Raw genomic sequence first — 26,290 nt, 5'->3', positions numbered from 1 at the left:
GTTGATTTTCCCCCTTTCCTGCTTTCTAAGTAACTTTTGACAAGTTGCAAACTTTAACTATGTACAGTGCCTGGTACATAGTCAGTGTTCAGTAAATGTTGGATAAATTTATTTTTCTCAATACTGTCGCCCACAGCCCTCCTTTGTCTGGGGAACAGCCAGCCTGAGGTATCCAGCGCACGCACAGAGACCCTTCCAAATGAGGACTCGGGCAACGGGCGGTGACCGGTCCCCAAGGCGCCCTACGCCCGTGAGATTGCAGTGCACCGCGACCCTGAGATTTCCAATCCCAGGTACAGTTCAGCCTGGTACGGTCGGACACTCCTGCTGGACCGAGCATACGCGGGCCTGACCAGCGCTGAGCTGGCCTTTGCAAAAAGGCGCGCGGGACCCTGCGCTTCTGTTATACAAACTGTGTACCCGTTTCGCATCTCCACGCATACCTGGCTGTCCTCTTTCCAAACCACTGCCTCCACAGCACACACACCCTTCCAGCTAAAAAGGAGATAGTGCAGGTGGCACTTAAGAAATGCGACCCTAGTTTGCCCTAGAAACCTCTCCCCAACATCCCTGTTCCTATCCCGCCTCTCTGGTCCAACTTCCAAGTTGGGCGGACTGTGGGAGACCTGCTACCGCCCCAGCTTCCCCGAACAGCTTCGGCCTTCGGATGCCACTAAGGAAGTTCAAAACCGAGGTTCCCACCCTGTGCGTCCGCGGAGATTCGCTCAGGCCCTGCGCGGCGCACGGGCACACTGTCCGACAGCCTCAGCTCCCCCGAGCGCCATCCAGCGGAGGACGCCAAGGGCACCCTCCGCGGAGGTTCCTGGCGAGCCTCTCTGGAAGCGAGGTGAGGAGGTTTCCGAACCGGAGCCGGCCCCTTCCACTCCCCGCGCCCCGAAAGGCGGGCACCTCTGCCTCCCATGCCTTTCCACGGTTCCCCGCGCTGCTTCGGGCTAGTTCGGGTTCGCCCAGGGTTCTCTCCCCACCCCCTTCTCTTTATGACCAACACAATCGCGGAACAGGCGATTTTTAAAAGGAGACGAAAAAAAAGAAAAGAAAAGAAAAGAAACAGGGGGGAAAAACAGCGCGTGTTTGCGCCACCACCGCCTGGGAACTTTCCTGCGGCGGCGCCGGGTTTCATCCGGGGCTGGGTGACGCTTGCTCTCCCTTCCATGCGGGCGTGTTAAGTCCTGCCTTACTCCTAATTCTATACCTATGACCTTATCCCGGCTGCAGCCAGGCGCCTTGACTCCCTGCCCCTGCATGCAACCCAGACGCGACATCCCCTCCCCCGCCGTGGTCCCGGTGGGCGTCGACCCCCTGGGTCTCCAGAGTGGCAACGTCGCGCTCACGGAATCCTCCAGGCAGAGGAAGACGAACGCCGCTCTTTATATACCCAGAGTGTTATCGCTAATTGTTTTTGGGAAGAGTGACTGTGTACACACATATTACACATATTATTCAGCGGGTAAGTGCAAGACGAAAAACACCGAAAAACAGTTTTTCCCCGGGGGGGGGGGAACCTTATTCTCCAGTTCCCTGGTAATTTGTAACAGACAGACTTGATTGCTCCGAGAGACAAGGAATAACCGTGTAGCTGCAAAACAAATTTAACTCTGTACTGATCGAATGGGAGTGTGCCCCTAAGGTGTGGTTGCAATGCAGTTTTCAAATGAGATTTAATTTCCTATTTCGGGCTACTGTCCACATGGACAGAGAGAGCATTTTAGAAGCACACATGCATAGTCTGTTTCATTTAAGTACTGCGATGGAATATAGCCTTCAAGTTGGACCCATACGTGCTCAGCAAGCTCTCCAAACGTTAGGGGGATCTAAAGGGAAGCTCTAGAAGGGGCGATGGCTCTCCTTTCGGGAAGCCAGACTTACTCCCCCTTCTCCCCCTCCTTCAGATTCACCTTGGGTTAGTCTTCTGATACCCCAACCAAAGAAACTGTCCTTTGCCCCTCACCCAGTCTCTGCAACTAAAAAGTCTTTTCATAATTCAACTCCAATATCCCTGTTACATAGTAATCTGTTCGACGCCCCCCCCCCCATTAATAACCCGCACTCAAAAGGCCTTTCACCGACTCCAACAATTCTCCAATTCTAGACAGAGAAACACAACAGGCGAGGCTGTCCTGGTTATTCACGGCATTAACACGCAGGCGTGGACGTGAATGCAACATCATATTTTAACTTATCTAATAGAAAAATCCTAACCCTGCCTCGCCAACCTTCCTCCCCCCCCTTCTCTCAAAAGCGGTGGGGGCAAGGAAGGGAGGTTAAAATGAAGTCGCTTGGAAAGGGTGGGGGGAAGCCAGGCATTATTTACACCTGCAAACGTTGGATGGCTGGATTCGGCCCCAATTGGCTTAATTGTAAATCTTTTCCGCATGGCCCCAACTCCGGGACCCAGCGTCTGGGTTTAATAACTCGCCCCAGCACCCCAGCAGGGCCGGGCTGAAAAGAGAGAATCCCTGCCCCACCCCCTCAGCGCAGAGGTAATTAGAGCAGCCGCTGCCCCCCCCCCACCCCCCACTCCCCAAACCATGCTTGAGGTACCAGAAGACCAGACTCAGACATGTGGAGAACTCATATTTTACCATCTGAAGACAAGAGGAGATATTTCAAAAGCAAAGGCACCCTCCAAGCCAGAAGTGGGAGGGAGCGCGCCCACCCCACTCCTCGCCCCCGTTCGCGTTGGGCTTGTCCGGGGGCAAGTGAAAAAGAGAGGCGTCTACCCTCGGAGCCAGAGACAGCCTCAAGTTTCCTCGGCTGGCAGCGTAGGGCTGACCTGTTTATAGAACTTGCTGCTAAGAAAACATGTAAAAACACACCCCGGCGGTGGGAGAGGATGAACGCGCCCTCCACCCCACCCTCTCTTTTGCACGAGAAAAATTCTCTCCCGGCTCAGCGCGGTTCCCTCGGAGTCCTGTTTTTCTCCCAGGAGGCTATTTCCTTCCGATTGTTTCTCAGTCACGTTAAGAGGCAGAGAGTGCTCCATTTCTCTCTTATTTTTGGTAACCCCCACCCAACCCTCCTTAATTAAGGTCTTTACTATCCATCCCGGAGTTGCCTTTGCAACCGGAGTGGAGGGGGAGGTAGCAATCCACGCTGCAGACGACGATCGGACGTTGGGCGGGGAGAGGGTAGGTAAGGAGCTCCTCACTCACTCCCTGTCCCCGTAGCCGTAGTTTTCTTTCTCTCAGGGACCCGGCCGGCCGCGCTTTCTTCACTCCCATCCGGGCGCCCGCCTCGCCCCGCCCCGGTAGCTGCCGAGGGAAGGCAGGTAACCCGCGCAGGCAGCCAGTGCCCGCGGCTCGCGGGTTCCCGGGCCTGGAGGGACCTTGCCGCGACCGAGGCCCGGGGCAGGCCTGCCTGCCCGAGACCCCTTGGCTCCTCCGCGCGCGGGTGCGGCTTAGGGGGCAAGATCGGAGCCCCGGCCCCGGTCCAACCCCCGGGCTCCGTGAGTGTAATCCGAGGTGGCGAGCGTCTTCTCCGGTTCTGCGCCGGGCGAGGCCTGGAGCTGCACCGAGGCACGTCCAGCTTCCGTATTTGGAACCAGGGTAAGGGGGGCGGCGGTAGGTGAAGCCCCCCCACCGGGGCCGAAACCCACGCCAGAGCACCTCTTGGGGCGCTCTGGGCTGTCGCTGTCTCCCACTCCTTCCTAGGGCCCAACGCGTTCCTTTTCCAGAGAAAGAAGAAAAGGGCACTGCGAGGAAAGGCAAGGGCAGGTTCCTCGATCAGAAAGGCCGCTCCTCGCTGCCGGCCCGCCCGAGGATTTTCAGTATTTGGCTTGGAAATGAAATGAAGCGAGGCCTGGGCGCCAGCAAAAGCAACTCCTAGGAAAAGCGCTCTCCATTCCAGACATTCTCGCTTTCTGTGACTGTGTGCGCCTCTGCCTCCCTTTCGCTTCTTCCTCTAAAAGATAAATAAAAATTGTAAAATAAAGGAAACTTTTTACAGCCTTCGTGTATTGAAAGCCCAAGCTAGAGACTTTGAAAGGCTTCTGGGATCTCTCAGGCGACAACTCTCACTCCAAGCTTTAGCTCACTCAGGTGGGAGGACTGAACAGCCCCTCCAGCCCACAGCTCGCTCCCTGGATATTCCAGGAGACCAGTGAGGGATTTGTTGTTGTGTATTTGCAGGCAGGATGGTTGGGTCGGAAGCAAGGCAGCTCAGACTTGAAGTCACACTGTAGAGGCCTCCTGTCTCCCCTGACTTGGAGGAGGAGGCTACGGGGACTGTCCGGTAATTAAGACTGACAGAGGCGCAGTGACCCCCCTCCGCCCCCACCCCCAGTATCTGAGTGGCCCTGGCACAGGGTCGCGGATCACAGGAGACAGAGGGGAGAAAGAGCTGGTTCTTGGTTCCCAATTGTGAGCCGTGAGTTTGGCCGGAGAGTTTGCCTGGCCATGGGGCAGCTGCTCAGTGATAGGCCAGGTTTGGAGTCCGGAGCCTGAATTCAGGACGCCCGCAGCCTGGCCTCAGCGGGCTTTCGAGCCCCCTACCTGCCAGGCACGCCAGAGGAGCAGGTGAGATCACCTCCCATCACCCTGTGTCCTTGGCCACGAAATGTTACCTTTTCCAAGCAAGGAAGAAGGGATTTTATCAGTTTTCAAAATAACTGTGTAACCTGGAAGTTTAAATGTTTATACACCTCCAATCCCAGAAACTCTGTGCTCCCAAGCGACTGCCCCCCTACGCCCAGCAGCTACATCTCTGGGGGGCTTCACGGGATGTGAAGGAATCGCTACGTGTGTCATCTCCTTTCCTCCCTCCTCACGCCGCCGCTGGATCTGGGAGCCGTGCAAATACCCCCTTTGGGAGTGCAGGCAGACGGGCTGGCTGGCAAGAGGGAGCAGCAAGGCTGCGGGGAGGAAGTGGCGAGGAGAAAGGGGAAAAACAGACAGTGCTGCTGTGCCCACTGCCCCTCGCCCATCTCCTGCCTCCCCTGCCTGCTCTCACCGTCTTTAATTGAAACCCAGTACGGGAAATAGTAATGGATATTGTGCTCAAATTGAGAAAACGTGTCTGTGGCTACGAGGGGACAGTTAGTTCAGCAGATTTGGAGGAGCCGATGTGTCTTTGCCCTGTCAGCCTTCCTGACAGTAGCGGCCATTTAATTTGTCATGCCCTCTCTGTTCCAGAGCTCGCCGATCCCCCGGTGCCGGCTGCTCTCGCGGGGCGAGCCCCCGCTGCCCCCGTGCCCTCTGGCACCTCACACCGCCGCCGGCGGTAATGGGAAAAGCAAAAGCAGAGAACCTCAGAAGGGAGGCGTCCTCCTTAGATGACTCCTCCGTCTGCAGTCGGGGATTGGACAGTATGTAGGGTTATATTTTTCCTTCATCCTTTTGAAGAGCTTTGTCCCCTAGGCCCTCATCTTCCGAGCCCGATTCCTGGCACACACCGCAAAGGGGCCATTTACTCCCTTACCTGACTCCACTGAAAATCTGGAGAGAGGGTGTGGGGTAAAGAAAGGCACTGGGTGGTCAGGAGGGCCCGAGGCCCAAGCAGCCCAGGCCTGCGTCTCGCTGATTCTGGGTCAGAGAAGATCAGAGGAAAATTCCCAGCCTCTTCCTCATGGATTCATTTCTGCAGGAACTAAGAAACAACGTCCATTGCGTTATCTTTTTTTTTTTTTTTTAAGTAACTGGGTAAACACACACAAAGAGAGCATTGACGACGTAGACTGGTTTGAAATTAGGAAACCACAATTAGTTCCTTTTCCTGAGCAAGAGAGAAAAAGGAAAAAAATCCTCACAGATGTGTAAAAGGCACTCTCGCCAGACACACACACACGCGCACGCACACACTTCCCCCGTCCTGTCCTGCCTTGTTTCCCTTCCAACTTATCTAAATCACTAGCCCTGGACAAATTTGCCATTTTGCAGGGCGATCAGCTTTGATGAAAGGTAGGTGCTAATAAGAATAATGCAGAGGGGGAGATCTTTTCCTTTTGCCTCTGCCAAAAGCCTATTTACATTAAAAGGAGGTATGATAAGCATGGATTAAGTATATAAGGAATGATGCTCTAGAAACAGCATAAACCAACTGGCGCCAAAGTGAGCTGCTGCACTAAAAATACTGCTTCCCCAAGCTAGACAACTTTGACAATCTGCTCTCGCTCACACATTTCAGACTCTTGCACTGGATTGCCTGATCAATAATTTAGAGGGCTGACAGAGGACAGGGAAATGTGTCTTACAGGAAAGCCCAGTGCTGCCGGGGCAAGACAGAGGGTAGGAGCAAAGCCCCAACACGCCCCCCCCCCCCCATTCTGGGCTCTTGGTTTGGAAAGAGGGGAGGGGGGAAGGGAGAGAGAGAGAGAGAGACCAGAGCATTGGAACAGGGGCGAGGGCCCGCTCTGGGGGAAAGGCTGACTTTGGGGATACCAACAGGAGAAGGTGATACTTCCCACCTAGACAAAGGGGCCCAGCCCTTTTCTGTCCGTTAGGCACCTTATCGGCACTAGCCAAGGGCGGCAGGGGAAGGTGTTGGTTCAAATGCTAGTTAAGAGGTGTCTCCAGCCTGTCATGGTTACTGAAAAAGGTGAGAGAGGGCGGGGGAGGGGGCGACACAGAGCCCATCCAGAAATACTGAACAGCCAGAGAGATTCAGAGGGGATGGGGAAGCCAGAGGAAGTAGAGAGGGAGAGGGGGAGGAAGACTAGAAAAGAGGGCGAATGAAAAACAAAAAGAGCAAAGGAAGTTAAAGGCCAAGGAGCAGAGATGGACGAGGAGAAAAGAAACCAAGAACAAGATAGATGGGGGGGTGGGGGTGGGATGTAAAGGAACGGAGGAAGAAAGACCATGGGTCTACAGCCATAGAACCCAGCAAGGAGGTTAAGAGAGAGAGAGGGAGGGAGGTGGGCACCCTGTCTGGCCCAACCAAGAGACTGAAGCTGACCCTCCCTGGAAGAAACTGACCCCCAAGACCTTCAAGGACTTTTCTAAAGAAACTAAGTTCTTCAAAGAGGCTGTCGAGGGGGATGGTGTGAATGCTGGACTCCCTGAGGGAAATCAAGCCTCGCAGGTCTGCGCAGAAGTCGTCCTCTGGGCTCAGAGCTGTGTGTGGGGGGGGCGGGGGGAGTCAGCGTTGGGCAGCACAGGGGTGCTGTGCCTTGCAGAGGGCCCTTGTCCAGTAAGCTGGGCGCCCCCAGGGAGCTGCTTCCCTGGGATCCTTGATAGGAAAGTCACGTCCCCCCTTGGGGTAACTGAGCACAAAGGAGAATGGGTGTCCTAGTCAGTTTCAAAATTTGTCATTATCAAAAGAGCTGGGACCCAAGGCGCACTGGGCAGAGACAGTGGCCGGGCAACCAGAAAGCCCCTGCTCAGTAAAAGTTTATGTATGGACCGACCCCGTAGGAAACTTCTTAATTAGGCCTCAGAGCCCCGGAGAAACACGGATGTTCTTATGTCAACAGAGTTCCCAATTTAGCGACACCTCGGACTGAAAAAAGCTCCGCGGCAAACAGGGGTGAAAGTTTAAGAGGGAATAAGCGTGTAATAGTCTCTAGCCAGACCTCACACATGCTAAAGGGAATATTTACAGCAAACTTGCCAAAGTAAACGACCCCGCCTACCCACCCTCCTTTCCCTCTCCTCCCCCCTTTTTGGTAAACTTCAGATAAACACCCTTCGGTCACAAAAGGGTCGGCCTGTCCCCTGAATAGTTTGAGGCAGGCAGTGTTGTAGGGAAAAGGGAGATCCCGCCCACACTTCCCCTGCGTTTTGTGGGCAAAACTAGTATCCCTGCCGCATCCATGGCCTGGGCTGAGGGTGGTTGATTTGGTTTCACATGTGCACAGACGAAATTTACTCCGAGACTTCTCTGTCTCTTCCCCCATTTTAACATCTGCACCCAACACTCTCTCTATGAATCCCACGCTGTGGGCATTAGCAGATATGGGAAGGCTATTGTTGTTACTCAAAATCAGGCCTACAAGGAAGTGCACATTCTTTTTGCAAAAGGTGGAGAAATAGATGAGGACACCAGAAGTTCCGAGGGTCCTCTTGAATCCAAACTTTGTCCTCCTTCCCCTGTCCTTAAAGTACTACTTCTCAGACTCTGCGGAGGCCCTGGCTCATTCAGTGTTTCCCCGTGTGACTTTTGTTGACAGTGAGGTGGAGGGGGGGAGGGGAAGGGAGAGAGAAAGAGAGAGAGAGAGAGAATGAGAATCGAGGTCTGCAAAGAGGGTGAAAAAAAAAAAGGGCCGTGTAGGGCCCGCATCTGGAGCCTACAACCCGCTACAACCCAGGCCGGGGGGCGCCAGCCTTGTGGGTTCCCCTGGCGGCCCGGCCTGGCACAGGTCCTTGGAATACGTTAGCCAAAGTTTAACTCGAATCCGGCGGCCACCAGGCCGCTTTTGTTTGTTTGCAAATTAATCACCCAGCGCACGGCCGGCGCCAGAGTGGGTTTATCGCCCACCGGGAGGGGGGCGCGGCGGCCCCGCAGAGACAAAGAGGAGTTCGCACCTTCCCGCTTTTGATCCCAAGTTACCGAGGCCTCCCTGCATAATACGAGCCTCCTGGGGCCGAGTCTGGGAGGTCAGTCATAATTGGCGGAAGTTTGCAGACCATTAGCAAGATGTCGACATTTTCGATTCAGAACCCCGCAAAACTTTCTTCTTCTCCTCCCCTTCCCTGCGCGCTAGATTGGGAATGGGGGTCAGGAGAGGCAACTGGGGCGACCTCAGGGTTAAGTTAGAGCTATGGGCAAAAACGGGGCATTGAGGGAGGGGGTCTTGTGAGGGGCAGAAAAGACCCGGTCCACGCTGGGGCCAAAGGCAAGTCGAGTTCTTTACAAATGAAACCCGCAAGAGCCCCTTCCGCGTCCCAAACAGAAAGGAGGCCAGCGCGCCTCGGAGGACCAAGAGAAACGTCTCCCTCCTGTGCATCTGGACTCTTGAGGCACCGAGTGCGTGAGGACAGTCACATCGTGGTTGCAGATCCCCCCCACCACCACCACCACCACTCGGAGTGGCCGGGCAGAGATTGGCCCGCGGGGGCAGGCAGAACCCGATCGCGGGGATTTGGGGCCGCTCCAGAAAGCGCAGCGAAGCTGCCCCAGGCTCTGGCGGCGAGCAGTGCGGAGGGGGTGGGTTTTTGTCTCCAGGGACTCCTGAAACCCTGCAGTGACCTCAGTGGTCAGCGCCAGGAGTGGGGAGGCCTGGCCGCAAGCGACGCGGGAGGGGGAGTTTGGAGCCAACACCCTGGGCCCTGCCACCTCTTTTCTTCTCTCTCGATCTTCCTAACAGCCGCCAGAGAGAGACCGAGAGGACGCCAGAGAAAGACAGACCTAAAGGAAAATAAAGGGGGCGAGATGGCGAGCCAGACTGAGTTCGCAGAACCACTCCATTCTCTTTGTGACTTCAGGGAATTCTCAGTGCTGGCGCCAAGCGCTCTTAACCATGTGCGTCAAAAATGCGAGGCTGGAAAAGCTTGTCGCCTCCAAAGTTCCGCCCCTATCTCGGTGCGGTTGGCCCACAAAGGAAATGCATTTCCCCTCTTCACTTGCTCCCACTTTGGAGTCTGGAGCTGGGGGCGTAGGGGGTAGAGCAGGCAAAATGGAAAAGAAGACGGGGCGGTCCACTCAGAGACACGCACATGTCTTCATCCCTAGGCCCTGAATCAGCCCTTTCTCTAAATGAACAGTGTCCCCAAGAAGTCCCTCCAAGCAGGGATGGCCCAACTCATGCCCCCCATCCCCACCCCAGAAGCGAGAAATGTGGTTTAGGGAATCCTCTGACCCGGGCAGGGACCTGCGGTCACAGTTACCAATTCCGCGACAGGTTGGATCTGTAAGATCGGGTTGCCTTCCTCCCCTTCACGCCCCCACCGTACCTGAACTGGAACCAGTCTCTTCGCCTCTAGGATAGGGGCGTTTCACGGTTTGTTTTACAAATTCACCCCTGACTACCGGCGAGATAAGTCCCGGGTGGAGAGAGAACCGAGGCACCGAGATAAGTGCGATGCCTGGAGAAGATATGAAGCTGGCGCACCTCCCCCTCCCGGCTCGCCCACCCCTGACCCGCGGCTCCGCTCCGAGCTGGCCTCCGCGGGGAGGGCAGCGGCGTGGCGGGGACAGGCCCAGAACCTAGTCCGGCGCCGCGTTCACTTTGTCCAGATCGCCAGTCTCCCCTCCACACTCACACACGCATTCAGGTGGAACACGAGGAGCCCGAATACAGACAGAAGACCGGATCTAAAAGAGCTGCTAATGCATTTCACGAAAAATCCCCAGTCCGCCTCCCCGAGTGAGCGCAGAAAGGGAGGGCGGCGCAGGCTGTGTACGTGTCTGCGTGTACGTGTTTTTCCGCGGGTGGCTTGGTCCCAGTGTGCTGGCCCGTGTTTGCCTACTGATGTGCTGGGGGTGTTTAGGTCTCCGCACCCGGGTTCTGGTGGGGCACGGTGAAGAAGGAGCCCCGCACGTGTGTGCTGAGATCCGGCCGCATCCGTGTGCTCGTGTGTCCGCGAGCCCAGATGCAGGGGAGACCGGCAACGACAGACACCCGAGCTCGGCAGCCCTGGATCGGCAGCCGGGCGGAGCTTGGCTCCACGTGGGGCTGGAGAGCGCGCAAGCCCGGAGTCTGGGTGCTCGCTTCCCCGCGGCTGCAGGAGGCTTTTGTGGCGCTCAGCGGCCGAACGGCAGCTCGCAGGAGGCTCACCCGTCCGCCTGGCTCGCCGGGGGCTGGTTACTAAGAGGGTGAGCGAGAGAGAAACGGCCGCGGCGGCGGAGAGGCGAGGCGAGGCGAGGCGAGCCGAGCGCGCGAGAGGCGAGCGCCCCTGCCCGGCGCCCGGCGCTCTCTCCGCCTTCCTGGCCCAGCTCGCTCGCTCCCTCCTCCCTCCCCTTCCTGCCTGGCCCTGCCTCCTCCCTCGATCCCGGGCTGGATGACTGAGGCATTTCAGACTTGGGCTGAGCAAGAGCAAGCGAGCAAGCTCTAGGGCTGTGGCGATCTCTCGATAAGCCACCTAGAGGCGACTCAGTGCGCGCGCTCCTCGGTGGCGCCCGCCCTCCCTCTGATCATGTTGACATATTCACAGGACAGGCAGTAGTACCGATGCGGCGCTGCGACGTTACAGTTTCCGACACCTTCTTTTTATAACTCGGCTCTATCCCCCCAGCACTCGACCTGTGAAAACCACGCCTATGCAGCAACACAATTGGTCCGAAAGCGTCAAAGAGCCAATCAAGAGGCCCCCGGCTCCCCGCAGCCCAGAGCAGAGCCCGACCTTCTAGAGCCGCCGAGCAGACGCCCGGGGAATTCTAGAGGCGGAGGAGGGTGGCGAGCAGCTCCGGCTGGCTGGCTCGCTCCCTCCCTCTCCTCGCGCTCCCTCTCCCACTCCGTCTCTCTTTCTCTCTCTCTCTCCCTCCTTTTCCATTTCCCCCCTCCATCCTCCCTGCCCTGCGCGTCTGGACGCAGATTTAGGAAGCGAATTTGCTCACGTTTTAGGACACGGAAGACGACAGGCGCGGGAGAAGAGCGCGGCCGGACTCGGACTGGAACCCAGACACCCTCCGGAGGCTCGGAGCGAAGGCAGGAGGCGGAGGCGAACGGAAGCCAGTGTGCAGTTCAAGTTGTGATAGCGCTGTTAGAAGAGGGCTTAAATCAGAGATTTTTTTTTTTTTTTTTTTAAAGGAGAGAGACTTTTTCCGCTCTCTCGCCGGCGGTTCCAGCCGGGTCCAGCGCAATTGCAGGCGCCTCCTGCGAGAAAGAGGCAGAGGAAGAGAGATAGGGGGCGGGGGAAGAAGAAGGAGAAGAAAAGGTAAAAAGTCTCTTAGGAGAACCGTTCGCACTTGCAACAAAGAACTAGGGGCTGGGGCGCGGTTCCTGGGACCCAGGGCCGGAGTGTCCATTTGGAGCAGAGCGGCAGGGCTCGGGCGCGAGTCGAGAGCCTGCTCGCTCCCCTCGCCTCTGAAACCGACTTGCAGGAGCGGCTTTTTAAAAACGCAAGGCACAAGGACAGTCAGTCCGGCGACTATGTCTCCCGATTACTCGCCTTGCCCTCTTTAAAAGCGGCGTTCTCCCCAAAAAACACTGACTCCCTCTCCCTTTGAGGTGCTGTAGTTGTGATTTCTTTTTGCTTTTTTTTTCTTTTTGCTTTTTTAACTATGCGCTGCTGTTAAAAAAAAAACAAAAACAAAACAAAACAGCAGCTGCGGACTTGCCCTCGGCTGGAGCCCAGCGCCCCGCCTGGAGTGGATGAGCCTCTCCATGAGAGATCCGGTCATTCCTGGGACAAGCATGGCCTACCATCCGTTCCTACCTCACCGGGCGCCGGACTTCGCCATGAGCGCGGTGCTGGGTCACCAGCCGCCTTTCTTCCCCGCGCTGACTCTGCCTCCCAACGGCGCGGCGGCGCTCTCGCTGCCGGGCGCCCTGGCCAAGCCGATCATGGATCAATTGGTGGGGGCGGCCGAGACCGGCATCCCTTTCTCATCTCTGGGGCCCCAGGCGCATCTGAGGCCTCTGAAGACCATGGAGCCCGAAGAAGAAGTGGAGGATGACCCCAAGGTGCACCTCGAGGCCAAAGAACTTTGGGATCAGTTCCACAAGCGGGGCACGGAGATGGTCATTACCAAGTCGGGAAGGTAAGCGAGCAGCGGCCCGTCCCCCAAACTCTCGGAGGGCTTTCCCTCCCGTTCTCTCCCACCTCGCAGACAGCCGGTCTGTCAGGAAATCTGGCTTCCAAGGAAACTTTAGTTCCCCGGGAAGCGTGCAGGGCTCCGGGGCCTGCCCCCGCGGGAGGACATTTCAGCTTACCTGGGTGTCTGCAGGCGCTGGTTTTTCCTGCCTAAGTCTGCAGCCTGGATAGATAGAATTTTTTCAGCCCAGCCCAGACATCTCTGCAGGAAGAAAGGACACCGTCCGACCGCAGGGAGTTTCGCTGCTCCCACCTTTCCGAGACAGTCTTCTGGTTTTGTTGCTGTTGTGTTTCTGTTTGATTCTGTGCTCAGAGGGAAAAACTTAGAGCCCCTTTCTTTTGTGTGGTAGCAAGAGGCCTGGCACCAGCTCCCCTGGCCCTTTCTGTCGCCCGGGCTGGCCTGCGGGTCTGGAGGGGGCTGGAGCCTGCGGCTGCCAGGGTCAGGGAGGAATCGAAGGGCAGCTGGGTTTGTTTGTCCACCCCGCTTCCCCGAGTCCGTAATCCAAGGGAGAGTTCAGCGGGCGATTTGGGGATAATTAAGATTATGTTTGCAGACCCGAGAAGCCAGTGGGGAGACCTCGACACATGCTTCTGTTTTATGTGTAAATACTACCAACCATAGAGGTCCTTGCCTGACCAAAATCTGCCTGTCACTTAATCACTGAGTTTTGTTTTGTTTTGTTTTTTAATGGCATTGAAATCTATCAGGGCATAAAAATAAAACACTGCTCGATGTCTTCAGCTTTCCGTGTCTTTTCAAGCTACACGAGGCCAAAGTTGGGCATAAACTTCCTCCAACCCAGGAGACATTTATTTAGCCAGTTTCACAGCAAAGTGCTTCCTTGAAGTCCAGAGCGCAGAATACCAATGCTTGTGGGGATAAACAGATTTGGTGGCCCAGTCTCACAGTCTGGGACCGGCCTGAGAAGTCCGGGGAGTGTGGTGAGCAGCTCCTAGGTAAACTGGTTATCAGGCCTGGGAGTCCACCCCACGCTACTCAATTCGTTTTAAGAAAGCACCGAAGTCCAGTTTCATTTTTCGCCAGCAGCGGGATTGCTTCAGAATGAACTCGACATTCATTTCCTTGATAAGTTAAACATTTCTCATCGACGGATGGTGGAAAATTCTAGCTTTAACTGACCACGCTTTAAAAATCCTACTCCAAGCGGTTTAGAACTACACACCCACAGGAAAAGCCATGGGCAAGACTTTCTCTAGAAAGAGGGCAATCTATAAAGTCACACAAGACAGAAAAATAGTTAAAGAAATTAGGGGACAACATAGAAAAAAGCAGTGCTACAATTCACTTGTTTTGAACCTTGGGCAATTTAAAGAGAAATTCAGCCTACGTAATACTTCTGCTGTGGCAGAAAACAATTTTGCGCCCAGCCACTGTACTCTGAACCCTGTAAGCCCATCCATGCATTGAAACTTTGATTTAAATATTGTAGGCCAAATAGAGAATCAAACCCAAGATTCTAAGTGACTTATTTTTTTTTTTTTCTTTTCCCTTCTCTCTTATTGCAGGCGAATGTTTCCCCCATTTAAAGTGAGATGTTCTGGGCTGGATAAAAAAGCCAAATATATTTTGTTGATGGACATTATAGCTGCCGATGACTGTCGATATAAATTTCACAATTCTCGGTGGATGGTGGCGGGTAAGGCTGACCCTGAAATGCCAAAGAGAATGTATATTCACCCGGACAGCCCAGCTACCGGGGAGCAGTGGATGTCCAAAGTTGTCACTTTCCACAAACTGAAACTCACCAACAACATTTCGGACAAGCATGGATTTGTAAGTTTCGCGGCTCCTTTCAGTAAACTATTATCTTTCTTCACTCTAGCCAAGGCACTGCTGTGCCCATGCCTTGTAAAATCGTGAGTTTCTGCTCCAACTTCTCTCTTTTTCCCCCTGGCCAACTTAGGGAACTCGTTTGATCTAAAACAGAGTGGCCGAGAAAGGAGTGAGAGACGGGGGTATTTCTCTCCCGAGAATGGGAGGCCTGGTCTGTCTAAAAGAGAGGCACTTACCCGCTCCTGTTCTGGGGCAGTTCTAGGTCTTGGGAAATGCCTGACCTGACAGTGAAGTTCAAAACCAATCGTTAAGCTAAAGCTCAATTTTAAAATGATGTGTTCATAAAGGTTTTAAGATAGCCTTCTCTTTTGAAAACAGCCATGGTATTTCTTGGGAGAGTGTGCAGGGTCGAAGCCTCCACTATGTTGGTTCAAGGGTGTGCTTTCATTTCGGGAAAGACGTTTTATTCTTTGACGCAAAAAAGAATTGAGCTTAGGTGAAAGTCAGGTTTACTAGAAACAAGACAGATCTGGGGCGTAAAAATTGTGTGTGCGTTGGGTGGACATATGTATATTCAGTGGGAGCATACTTAGAAACTTTCGGAAGACTTGGATTGCTTGTAAAAGTCAAGCAAAGGACCTTTTGCCCCCGGCCCCTACCCCTCCCCAACATTTCAATAAAATAAACAGTGATAAGCGAAGAATAAGCAGAAAGATTAGGCCCAGGAAGAGGAGAAGGGCGCGGAAATTTCTTCAGCGGGCAGGAATTGCATTTGAAGCCCTTGATTTGATTAAGGCATAAATATTCCTCTCTAGAGTTCAGCCTTTCAGGGCTTTAAGTGGATTGGGCTCGTCAATTAGTGGACGCTTAAAGGACTGAATCATTTTGTAAATTAAAATGCATGTTTTTTTCTATCTTTTAAGACTTTGGCCTTCCCAAGTGATCACGCAACGTGGCAGGGGAATTATAGTTTTGGTACTCAGGTAGGCTAGGGTTCAAGGTTCCGATGAACCTGAGCTGGTGAGGGTGGGGGGCACCCTTTGGAAATGGATGAGCAATTTGGATTCTGCGGAGGATAACATTTGTGGAATTGACAAGTGCCCAAAGAGGTGCTCTCTGGAGGTGGGCTCGGTACAAGCGTGGTGTACCCTCCGGTGGGGTAGCTGTCAACCTGGCAGGGCTCCTAAAATCCTGTCTGTCCCGCTAAATCCCTTGTTGCTCTGTGTCTCTCCTCCCCCTGCCGCTGCAGACTATCCTGAACTCCATGCACAAGTACCAGCCCCGATTTCATATCGTGAGAGCCAATGACATCCTGAAACTTCCATATAGTACATTTCGGACATACTTGTTCCCCGAAACCGAATTCATCGCTGTGACAGCATACCAGAACGATAAGGTGATCAAAGACGCTTTTTTTTTTTTTCCTTCTTAATTTCTCTGCTTTGCGTGAGGGTGAGAGTGTCGCAAGAGAATGGGGATGGGGGGGGTCTTGAGGTTTTTTGTGTGATTGGGTGGCCAGTCAAGCATTTAGGGAAAAGGGGTGCTGGCACGTTGCAGAGGCAGAAGGAAAAAAAAGAAAGAAAGAAAGAGGACTTGACCAGCTGGGACTCAATGCTGCGTGAAAAAAATGCCACACTAATTTTGCCAGTGAGAAGCTCCTATAATAACCACTGTCCCTGATGCCACCCGCCCCGCCCCCACCCCTGACCGCGGGGCTTTCTCCTGTTGGTTTCAAGGTTTACCCTCTTCCCCTGCAGGAAGAAGGATCCAGAAATCAGGTTCCCAAAGAGCTAGCTAAAAATTTAAGGCAAAAGCCATGGGGAACCCTGGGAGAAGAATCCTGGGAGAGATCAGCTCTTCTCCCTTAGCCAGAAATCGCGAGTAGCTGGCTGGTCTGGTTTTTATTACCTTTTATGCTGTTGTGTTTTTTATGGTGTGTGTGTGTGTGTGTGTGTGTGTGTGTGTGTGTGGTTGGAAAAACCTACTCTGATCACAGGGTCATGCTAATTGAGTTGTCTGAGGCTTCTGAGAGGAGGTGACCAAAGTCACCACTTCATTTGAAGTTTTTTTTTTTTTTCTTCTCCCTCGGGCCTGAGGCCGGGGATTAGGAGTGTCCCCAAATGGAACAGCAGGCAGCACCTGGTATGTAAAGTTATGGTGGCCTGAAGGTCATGGGCATGTAATGTAGCACAGAGACACAAAGTGACTCTTGCTGCTGATTCAGCAGTCACCAGCGTGGCTATTAGCAGGAGGTTGGGGGTGGGGGGTGGCTGCTGAGGACCCCTGCTCTTTAACTCCTGAACCCTGGACCTCAGTGAGTGCAGCTCACAGGATAACACCCTTCGTTCTGAATTCACTGTCACTTTAGGTGGATCCTCTGTGGCTGGCTGATGGGGGTGTTTCAGGTGTGCTTCCTTAGTCTGGAGACAAGATACCATGACCTCCTGTCCCTGCAAGTCTAGTGTGCTGGAATCTATTCCAAGAACAAGAATCCAGCCAGGGGGCCCTTTCCCTTCACCGGGGACCTCTGTAATGTTATCCCCGCCCCCCAAGGGAAGGGATTCCAATGATCGCACGCTATGACATTTCCCCTCGGTCTGCAGAATCCTGTGAATCTTAGGTTGTTACTGCAGTAATAAATTGGAGCGTTTTTGATCAGACAAAGAGGCCATGGGCCTTCTCTGCCTAATGGTGGTGGCAGAAGCATATAAATGCAAACAAATGTTGCCAGTGGTCATTCAGTCCTTTTAAATCTGTAATTGTCAAGATTATAATTCCCACCTCACCCAGCAAAAGAAAAAACAGAAAAATGAAACCCACTCCAGCACAAGGATAGCGAAACCCTATAAATTATTTTATCAGATTCACAGAAAAAGGTTGGAGTATGTTTGTGTGTGTGTTGTGTTTGGGGCCAAAGAAAAAAAAAGTGCCACAACATGTTTTATGATTAATCGCACAGTATTTTTTTTTTTTTGAAAAAGTAAAATGAAAGCATACTTTTAAGATCCACAGGTTGTCCCTTTTGACAATTCTGACAACTTTTCCATTTCTAAGCCCAAGCTGTCAGCTGCCCAGAGAAAAGAATGAGGCATTTCCCAGGCGGGGTCATTTCAGCCTGGAATCCTGGCTTGGCTTCTATGGGAGATGAAAGCGCTGGTCCAGTTTCCTTTGATTTTTATCTTAGGCCCCTCCAAACTTCTGCTATTATCTCCTCTCCCTTTCTCTTTACCCTGGCATATCCCAGTGACTCTCCTGTTGGCAGTCAGATTTCCAGTAGACTGCTAAGTTGGGGGAAACGCTCCCAGAACATTCTAGAAAAGGATGCCAATGTGTCTTTCTTGCTTGTGTGTCCTCCTCTAGATAACTCAGTTAAAAATAGACAACAACCCTTTTGCAAAAGGATTCCGGGACACTGGAAATGGCAGGAGAGAAAAAAGGTGAGCTGTGAGACAACTGCTTATTTCTCAGATAACTTAGAAAAATCACTTCGCTAGGCCCCAAGCCTCCACTGTGGAACGCAGGCACTTACATGGACGGGGGGAGGCATTTTCTCCCCTTCGCCACGTGCTTGCTGATTGCAGTCCCTGATTTTACCGCCTACACGTCCCCTTAAAGGAAATTAACTAGGCCACACCATGGTTCTCTCTGGAAGAAAAGTATTAGGGATAATCAGTTATAGACAGGTGCTTATTAATTCCTAATTAATTGAAGTTACTCCTAGGCAGGTCCCAGGAAGGCACTAAGCCATTCACAAAATGCTTTGGAATTTTCGCAATCTCGTCCTGCACATACCATCAGACAGAACTGAGGCCCCTGGAGAAATATGTGGCTCCCTTCTTCATGGGTACATGGATCATTTTGCATGAAGCAGACAGCTGGATAGTATATGAAAGAAAGCCTCCCCTCCCCCACCGCTTTCAAAGAATTTCTAAAATCCAGCAAATCAACCCAGATTTTTAGCGTATTCCCAGAGGGAGGGGCAGGCATTAAAAAATAATTGCTAACATTTAAATAGATTTTTTCCCTCCAATTAACGTGTTGGTGAACCGATCACAGCAAAGTGTACCATGAAATAACCACTTCCTCCCCAGCTCAGCGACCAGTGGGGAGTTGGTCTTTGGCTGGTCATGCTCCACAGGTTGAGTCCCTGGTTCCCCTCCCTCCGTCAGGCCGGCTGGTCAGCTGTCTCTTGCCAGCTCCAGCCTCCCCTCTTGCTTTTTGCTTTTAGACAAAACTTCACAGCCCAAGCCCATGCCCTTTCCCTAATGAAACCCTGGTCTTGAATAAAGGCAGCCTAAGCTGCCTTCTTCCCAATGTCCTTGTACCACAGGCTTTAGCCCAGTTAGAATGTCCAGGATGAGGCGTGGGCCTGTGACTGCCCCCGGGGCAAGCAGATTGCAGCACTGTGTAGTCCGCGGGCTAGTCCATGGGCGGGGGGCGGGTGAGGTGTGCGCACTCCCTGAGGAGTGGGAGACGCGTGGGGGAAATGTAGCTTCTGTTCTCTAACGCGGGCTGTGGGCTTCTGCAGAAAACAGCTCACCCTGCAGTCCATGAGGGTGTTCGATGACAGACACAAAAAGGACAATGGCACCTCTGATGAGTCCTCCAGCGAACAGGCTGCCTTCAGCTGCTTTGCTCAGTCCTCCTCCCCTGCTGTCTCCACTGTTGGGACGTCCAACCTCAAAGGTAAGTGAGCCTGGTCACCTGCATTTCTGGATTCCAGGTCTTGGAGGCCTGGAAGTGTTGGGGGCTGGGGCACGCACCAGGGCGCTTGCCATTCAACAGCTGCAGACCCTTCTGGAAGTCTGTAAACAGGAACCAGCATTCAAAAGGATGGTCAGGTGTGCCCCCTTGTGAGCTAGTATAAGGACCCCTCCGAAGCCCTTCCCTCAGACCTTAGTCTGGCTGTAAGGGTGGTATCTTTCTTGGTGGGGCAGCTTAGAAAACAAGCCTGGAGCACTTCTCTCTTCTCTTTCTTTCTCTCCCCCAACTGCCTGACTTTTTGCCATCTTTCAACTCAACGAGAGTGAAATGCGTTGAGCTGGGGGTGGGGGGCGGGGGGGGGGCGGGGGCGGGGGCGGGTGGGAGGCCAGGGATCCTCTACCACCTGGGACAGGGAGGCAGGGGAGGTGATGGAGAAGACATCCAGGGATAGGCAACAACCTGTGAGAGGGGAGATCCCAGTAGCGGAGGCAGGGGAGGGGGTTGGGGGAGGGGGTTGGGGGAGGGGGTTGGGGGAGGGGGTTGGGGGAGGCGGAGGTGGTTCAAATCCCCAGTCGGTTTCCTGTGTTTAGAGAGCAAAGAACTATTTATTTGGAACGACACACGCTCTCACCACGGGAAGAAACCTGGTTTTTACGTTTACTAAAATGCAAGTCCTTTATGTCTTCAATCCATTTAAGCTTTAAACATAAAATAAGATCCCTCCTTCTTTTTTTCCCAGTAGGACACCCGCAGAGGGTGTGGTAAAAGGAAAAAGAGCCTGTGACTGACTGGGGGCAGGGAGGGGGCAGCGGCGACCCAGCGCTGCCTACAGAGGTGGGCGCACAGACAGGCTCACCTGAGTGCGCCTGTTGGGGGAAGGGCGTTCATTGCCGCCGCCGCCCGCCAGTTTAGACCTCAGAGTTCTCTCCAGACAAATCCTTCCCAAAGAATTGGCAAACGTGTGGGAGGTACAGGTCCCCTTCTCTTGCTCAACAAAGGACCCCATGGTAACTCGGAGGTGTCCCCGCAGTGAATGTTAGTGTCAGTTTTTATTTTTAAAAGGTAAATTTGCATCAGGTGGGCTGACACAGTGGGAGCTCAATCCACGCTTGTAAAAAATGGTCAAATCTATTACGGATTTTGGGGAAGGTGCTCTGGGGGGAGGGGTCCAGTCTGTCTAAATCCTTTAAATTCAGTGTTAGCTTATTGCATCTTTCCACTAAAGTTATGAAGTATCATCACTCCCGTTTTGCAGATGAGAAAACTGAGGCACAAGAGAGTTTGAGGCACTCGCCCGGTGGTGCCCAGCCAGGAAGCGGCCTGGGGAGTTGGCTTCCGCTGGCCCAGGTTGGAGCTCACGCCCTTCCACCTCGCTTTTGTTCCCTTCCTTTGGCAGATCTGTGTCCTAGCGAGGGGGAGAGCGACGCCGAGGCCGAGAGCAAAGAGGAGCACGGGCCTGAGGCTTGCGACGCGGCCAAGATCTCCACCACCACGTCGGAGGAGCCAAGCCGCGACAAGGGCGGCCCTGCGGTCAAGGCGCACCTCTTCGCTGCAGAGCCCGGCGGCCGGCCCCGGGACAGCGGGCGGCTGGACAAGGCATCGCCCGACTCACGCCACAGCCCGGCCACCATCTCGTCCAGCACCCGCGGCCTGGGCGCGGAGGAGCGCCGGAGCCCGGGGCGCGAGGGCGCGGCCACGTCCAAGGCCGAGGAGGCGCGCGCTCTGCCCGCCAAGGAGGCCTTCGCGCCGCTCACGGTGCAGACGGACGCGGCCACCGCGCACCTGGGCCAAGGCCCCCTGCCCGGCCTCGGCTTCGCCCCGGGCCTGGCTGGCCAGCAGTTCTTCAATGGGCACCCGCTCTTCCTGCATCCCAGCCAGTTCGCCATGGGGGGCGCCTTCTCCAGCATGGCAGCCGGCATGGGGCCCCTGCTTGCCACCGTGTCGGGGGCCTCCACCGGCGTCTCAGGCCTGGAGTCCTCGGCCATGGCCTCCACCGCCATGGCCTCCGCCGCCGCGGCGCAGGGACTGTCGGGGGCGTCGGCCGCCACTCTGCCCTTCCACCTCCAGCAGCACGTCCTGGCCTCGCAGGTATTTATTGTCCTTCCTCCTGCCTCCTCTCCAGCCCGTTTGCAGCCGCCCCCCTCGCGCGCGTGCTGTGCTTCCCTGCCTTCAGATACCAGCCCCTCACCCAGCCCCTTGGTCTAGTAGCTTTAAATAATAATGATCATTGCTATGTGCAGGGTTTACTTCCTAGACTCATCATAACCTTACACTTCCCCCGCCTTCCCCCCAAAAAAACTTGAGAATTTTTTTAAGTTAAGGGATATTTATAGTAGAGTGGGCAGGTACGTAGCAGTAACGATACCTACACACAGCACTTACATTGTGCCGAACACTCTTCTAAGTCCTTCTCTATTCTGACTTCGGGGTACTATTATCACCTCCACCCTCTAGGTGAGGCTCAGGGATGTCGAGTAACTCATCCAAGGTCACACAGCTGGTGGGTGGGGGGAGCGGAGGCTCTGCCCCAGGCAGTCTGACTCCGGAGCCTTTTCTAGGGTCTCTGCTTTTAGCTTCAGAGCTGAAATGTCTTGTAGCCAGCCCTGCCTCAGGAATTAAACAAGGGGGAGACTGAGGCCTAGGAAGGGGAAGGGGCCCCCTGGATGGGCACTGAGCCTTTCCTCCCCATTTGCAGCATTGCCCCTACCCCCATCCCACGTGGGCCGGCCTGCCCCCCAAAGGGTTAATGGTCTGAGCACACGTGGGAAATGTCAGAGCTGAGGGACTGCCTGGCAGCCCCTGTGTGTTCAGACAGCTGGGGGCGGCCTGGGAGAAGTCTCCGCTGGGAAACGCTCTGAACCGGTGAGAGGTTCGGCGGGGTTTTCTGCACACCCTCGCCTCATGTTTTGTCTGAACACATTCGTCTCCCTTCCCTGAGCCAAGAGGCAGGATTGGCCTTCCCCTCCGGGGGAGGAGGGGGTTGGGACAAGGGTAGGTTTCTGGCCTTCCTCCGTTCCTGCCGCCTGCTCCTTTAGCTCCTCCTGGAACCAAGTCGCAGGTGGGCTGTGGGGGCCAACAAGGACTGGTGGTACCTCGGGGCAGGGGACGGAGAAGTGGCTCAGGTCCTGGGTTTTGCTTTCTGCTTCTGCTACCTGCTAGCTGCCTTCCTGAGCCCCAGGGGCCTACCTCGGTTTCTCTACCTGTAGCACCAGCATATCAGGCTGGGTGACTTCTTTGTCTCTGTTTGTAGTAAACGCCGACCCCCACCCCCCACAGTTCCCTTTGGCTTGAGATCTTCCCTGGATTTTTTGCATTTTGAAACTTCCAGGGTTGGGACGGAAGGGTTCGGGAGGAGTCCAAGGAGGAAAAATGAGCATGTCTAATAGTTTCTGCCCTCCGGTGCTTATGCAGCTACTGTGGCGGGTAGACTGACTGTGGCCCCATTTAACAGGCGCAGCAACTGACCCCGATGGGAGAATCTCTAACAGCCCCGTTGGCTGGGCGCCCTACGTAGCATATTGAAGGCATTAGCTCATTTAATGTCCACGAAGTTCCCAATAGTGTATGAATTATTTAATATTTCCCTGTTGTTCTGTTTTCCTATAAGAAAGCTGAGGCACGTGGAGTGACGCAGCTAAGATTTGGATCTAGAGAAATGAGCCTGTGTGCCCTCCCCTCCCCCCACCCGCGCCCGGAGAGAACAGTGACTTGCTCCGGGCCGGCGGCGGTGGCGGTGATGGTTGTGGGGGACACAGACAAGGCTGGCCCCTCCCCACCGCGCGGCCCCTCCCCACCAGGCGGCCCCTCCTCGGCTGACTCGCTGCCTGCGTTTCTCTTCCGTCCCCAGGGCCTGGCCATGTCGCCTTTCGGAAGCCTGTTCCCTTACCCCTACACGTACATGGCCGCCGCCGCGGCCGCCTCCTCTGCAGCGGCCTCCAGCTCGGTGCACCGCCACCCGTTCCTCAACCTGAACACCATGCGCCCGCGCCTGCGCTACAGCCCCTACTCCATCCCGGTCCCGGTCCCGGACAGCAGCAGCCTGCTCAGCACCGCCCTGCCCTCTATGGCGGCGGCCGCGGGGCCCCTGGACGCCAAAGCCGCTGCCCTGGCTGCCAGCCCGGCCTCGGTGGCCGTGGACTCGGGCTCGGAACTCAACAGCCGCTCCTCCACCCTCTCCTCCAGCTCAGTGTCCTTGTCGCCCAAACTCTGCCCCGAGAAAGAGGCGGCCACCAGCGAACTGCAGAGCATCCAGCGGTTGGTCAGTGGCTTGGAAGCCAAGCCTGACAGGTCCCGCAGCGCGTCCCCATAAACCCCTCCCCAGGAAAGTCTCTTCATTCCAGTCCAGTCATATTTGCAGTGCACTTTGTTGGATGTAAAATAAACCACGGGCGTGCAGTGGGCTTACTCTGCTTCCTGCAGTCCTGTCTGGGAAGGGGTGCCGGACTCCCTGGAGAGAATGTGCTAGAAACAAGCCGTGCCTTCTTGGTGTGGTTATATATCCGGGGTCTGGCTCAGATTCTGGGGGCTCAGAAACCTCTGTTGCATTGCGTTGTTGGGGGTGGGAGAACAGGTTCTGTCCAGAGCACCCCGAAGGAGGTTGGCCTGGGAGCCTGGGAAGAGAAAGGTAGCCAGGCCTACCAGGAGGGGGATGTGTTGAAAGGCTTCTCTCCCAGTGCAGATTTATATATATTTTTCCTTCACCGTGTCAAGTGGAAACAAAAACAAATAAAATTAAAAAAAAAAAAAGTACCGGGGGCAAATGAATACATTAACATGATTCTGTTTGTGAAGATTAAAAACTTTATAGTGACTTGCGTATCAGTTCTAAATAAATTACTGAGCAGCATTGTTTTTTGGGGGAGGGGGGGAGTCGCTGCCAGCCTTGTTTAGTCTCTATTAAGGAAATCTGTGTCTTTTTAATATTCTTGTGATGTTTTAAGAGCCACTATAGGTCTCTTCTTGCATGTTCCACAGTGATGTATTTGTGGTTTTTCAGTTTGAATGCTTGCTTTTAGAGAGAAAAGAACATGACCCCACACCTTTCCCCCAATTCTCATTGGCAACCCCAAGGGGGAGGATTTCAGGGGAAGGGGGTGGGGAAGCCACCAAAAAATGGGTTTATTTTATCTAAGCTCTGTAGCAGGATTCATGTCTCCCCTCCCTCTCTCTCTCAGTTCTTTCTCTTTCCTGTATATGCAATAACAAGGTTTTAAAAAAAATAATAAAGAAGAAGCGAGACTATTAGCAAAGTATTTATGTAATTATTTGATAACTCTTGTAAATAGGTGGAATATGAATGCTCGGAAAATTAAACTTTAATTTATTGACATTGTACATAGCTCGGTGTAAATAGGAGTGAGGCTCTCAGGCTCTGTGTTCTGTTTTCCCTGTAGTCAGTTTTAGTTCAAGGTCACAGGATCGCTTTTAAAACTAGAAAACAACACTTTATGCACCAACACCGACACACTTTCAAAAAGAGTTGTCTGGAAAAAAAATTTTTTCTTAATGTCCAAAAGTGAGGGAAAGTGTTCTTGCCTGTTTTACCCAAATTTGGGGAGGCGGTACCACGCCCCGGCCCCACCTTCAACTCCTGAAAATGCAGCAAGCACCCTGTGTATGAGGGGCTTTGGGATGGCTTGGCAGGCCGAGGAGGGGGGGCTCCAGAGGCTGTGGCTTGACTTTCTAATTTTTCTTCTGTATTTGTATTTGCTAGTCTCTGATATCTTCAAAGCGAAGTGGAATTGACTACTGTCTTCAATATTGATGGTGTTTTGAATTGGTGCCTATAGAGATATATTCACAGTCCAAAAGTCAGGTGCTGACAGATGGTTTAAAGACAAAAACTCATGAAGGTATATTTTGTGTTATAATTGTTGATGAGTTCTTTGGTTTTCTGTATTTTTTCCCTCTCTTTAAAACATTGAAATTTCAATAAATTTTTATTGAAATGGTTTGGGCCTTGAGTTAAGTGCTTTCTTTAGGGACCTTTTGGAGTCTCTCTCCTGGCTTCCTCTATTCCCTTCCCTTCGCCTTTAAGTAATTAAGACCGCCCCCACTGAACCAAAATGAGATGTCACTCAAGTTACAAAGCTAAAAACAAAAGTCCCTTACTCCGCGAAGGGAGCGCCGCGTCAATCTGAAATTACTTTTCCTTTAAATTAGGGAGCAAAACGAGAGACGGAAGGGGGCTGATTAGAACTGGATAGAACAGCAATTTCAGATACTTCAGTGTTAATGGAAAAAGAATGCTCTTCTCCCTAAGTCAGTGTTTTCCACACGAATCCGACCACAAATGCGTTGCAGGACTGCGAACGTTTTCGTTTTAGCCTCCCTCTCCCTTTTCACCTCGATCTGGGAAATCCAAGTCAAAAATATCCCTGCACCCGTGTGGAACCCCCCCCCCCCCCCCCCCCAACACACTAACAGAACCTCCTCGCGGTCAGCCCTGTCTTGCCCCCGCCGCGACCCCCAGGTTGTAAGAGAAGCGGACGAGACCGAGCGTCCCCCTTGCGGTCCCCGGTGTCTCCGACTGAACCAGCCTGACCCAAGGCGCCCCGACGAGGCCCCATCCCGAAGTCGCGCCGGCAAAGCTCGGCTAGCCCCGCGCAGGCTTGGCTCTGGCAGCCAGGGAGGAGGCCAGCTTTCCCCCGCCTGGGAAAGGTAACTCCAGGGCGCATATCTGAACCCCTCCGAGGGGAAAGGCACCCAGCCTGCCGACACCCTCCTCCAGTTCTCCCCTCCAACCAGCCTCCAAGCTGTTTGAGGAGTTGCCTTTTGAAGTTCAATTTATCTTTGAAACATTCAATAAAAAATGGTGAGGCCGTGACTGTCTCTTGGTCTCCCAGCCTTCTCGCCCCCAGCTCCATTTCGGAGGGGTGTGTGTGTGTGTGTGTGTGTGTGTGTGGGGGGGGGCGGTGTACGGGAAGCTTCTCGGGGCTTTTCTTGCCCTGAGGGCCGGGACGTGAGGACCCAGCCGGAGCCTGTCGGGCTGCTACCCTCCTCTCCCTCCCTCCCTGGAGCCCGCCAGCCCGGCCCCAAGTCCCTGTCACCTTCGAGCCTCTTGAATGGCCGGCGAGGAAGATCCCCTCCCCTCCTTCACCCTTACTTGGAAGAGGATGAGGTCAGGACCTTCCGTGGGGGGGGG

The 26,290-nt window shown here is 54.0% G+C and overlaps 1 protein-coding gene across 2 annotated transcripts; it reads left to right on the top strand.

The window, feature by feature from the left end:
• The first annotated feature begins 11,258 nt into the window (after nucleotides 1-11,258).
• Nucleotides 11,259-25,062, top strand: TBX3 (T-box transcription factor 3). 2 transcript variants are annotated; one of them, XM_054594423.1, is made up of 8 exons: nucleotides 11,259-12,594; nucleotides 14,175-14,442; nucleotides 15,366-15,425; nucleotides 15,692-15,838; nucleotides 17,803-17,879; nucleotides 18,971-19,128; nucleotides 20,543-21,234; nucleotides 22,994-25,062. In XM_054594423.1, exons 1-8 carry the CDS (start codon nucleotides 12,206-12,208, stop codon nucleotides 23,453-23,455), a joined length of 2,253 nt encoding a protein of 750 aa, XP_054450398.1. In that variant the 5' UTR covers nucleotides 11,259-12,205; the 3' UTR covers nucleotides 23,456-25,062. The 2 variants fall into 2 exon arrangements, with proteins under 2 accessions (XP_054450398.1, XP_054450397.1); XM_054594422.1 differs by lacking the exon at nucleotides 15,366-15,425 and having other exon boundaries at nucleotides 22,994-25,061.
• Nucleotides 25,063-26,290: the final 1,228 nt, after the last annotated feature.

This window comes from Pteronotus mesoamericanus, unplaced genomic scaffold, assembly GCF_021234165.1.
Source record: "Pteronotus mesoamericanus isolate MK-2021 breed Mesoamerican mustached bat unplaced genomic scaffold, CSHL_Meso_final scaffold_507, whole genome shotgun sequence".
NCBI lineage: Eukaryota > Metazoa > Chordata > Mammalia > Chiroptera > Mormoopidae > Pteronotus > Pteronotus mesoamericanus.
This window is presented reverse-complemented; position numbering and strand designations above follow the sequence as displayed.

What these genes read in the sequence shown, in the direction of transcription:
- TBX3 (XM_054594423.1), top strand. Translation starts at nt 12,206, where the DNA reads ATGAGCCTCTCCATGAGAGATCCGGTCATTCCTGGGACAAGCATGGCC. An exon ending in TTTCGGACAAGCATGGATTT is followed by an intron (nt 14,443 to 15,365) that starts GTAAGTTTCGCG and finishes CTATCTTTTAAG; the next exon opens with ACTTTGGCCTTCCCAAGTGA. An exon ending in AATGGCAGGAGAGAAAAAAG is followed by an intron (nt 17,880 to 18,970) that starts GTGAGCTGTGAG and finishes GGGCTTCTGCAG; the next exon opens with AAAACAGCTCACCCTGCAGT.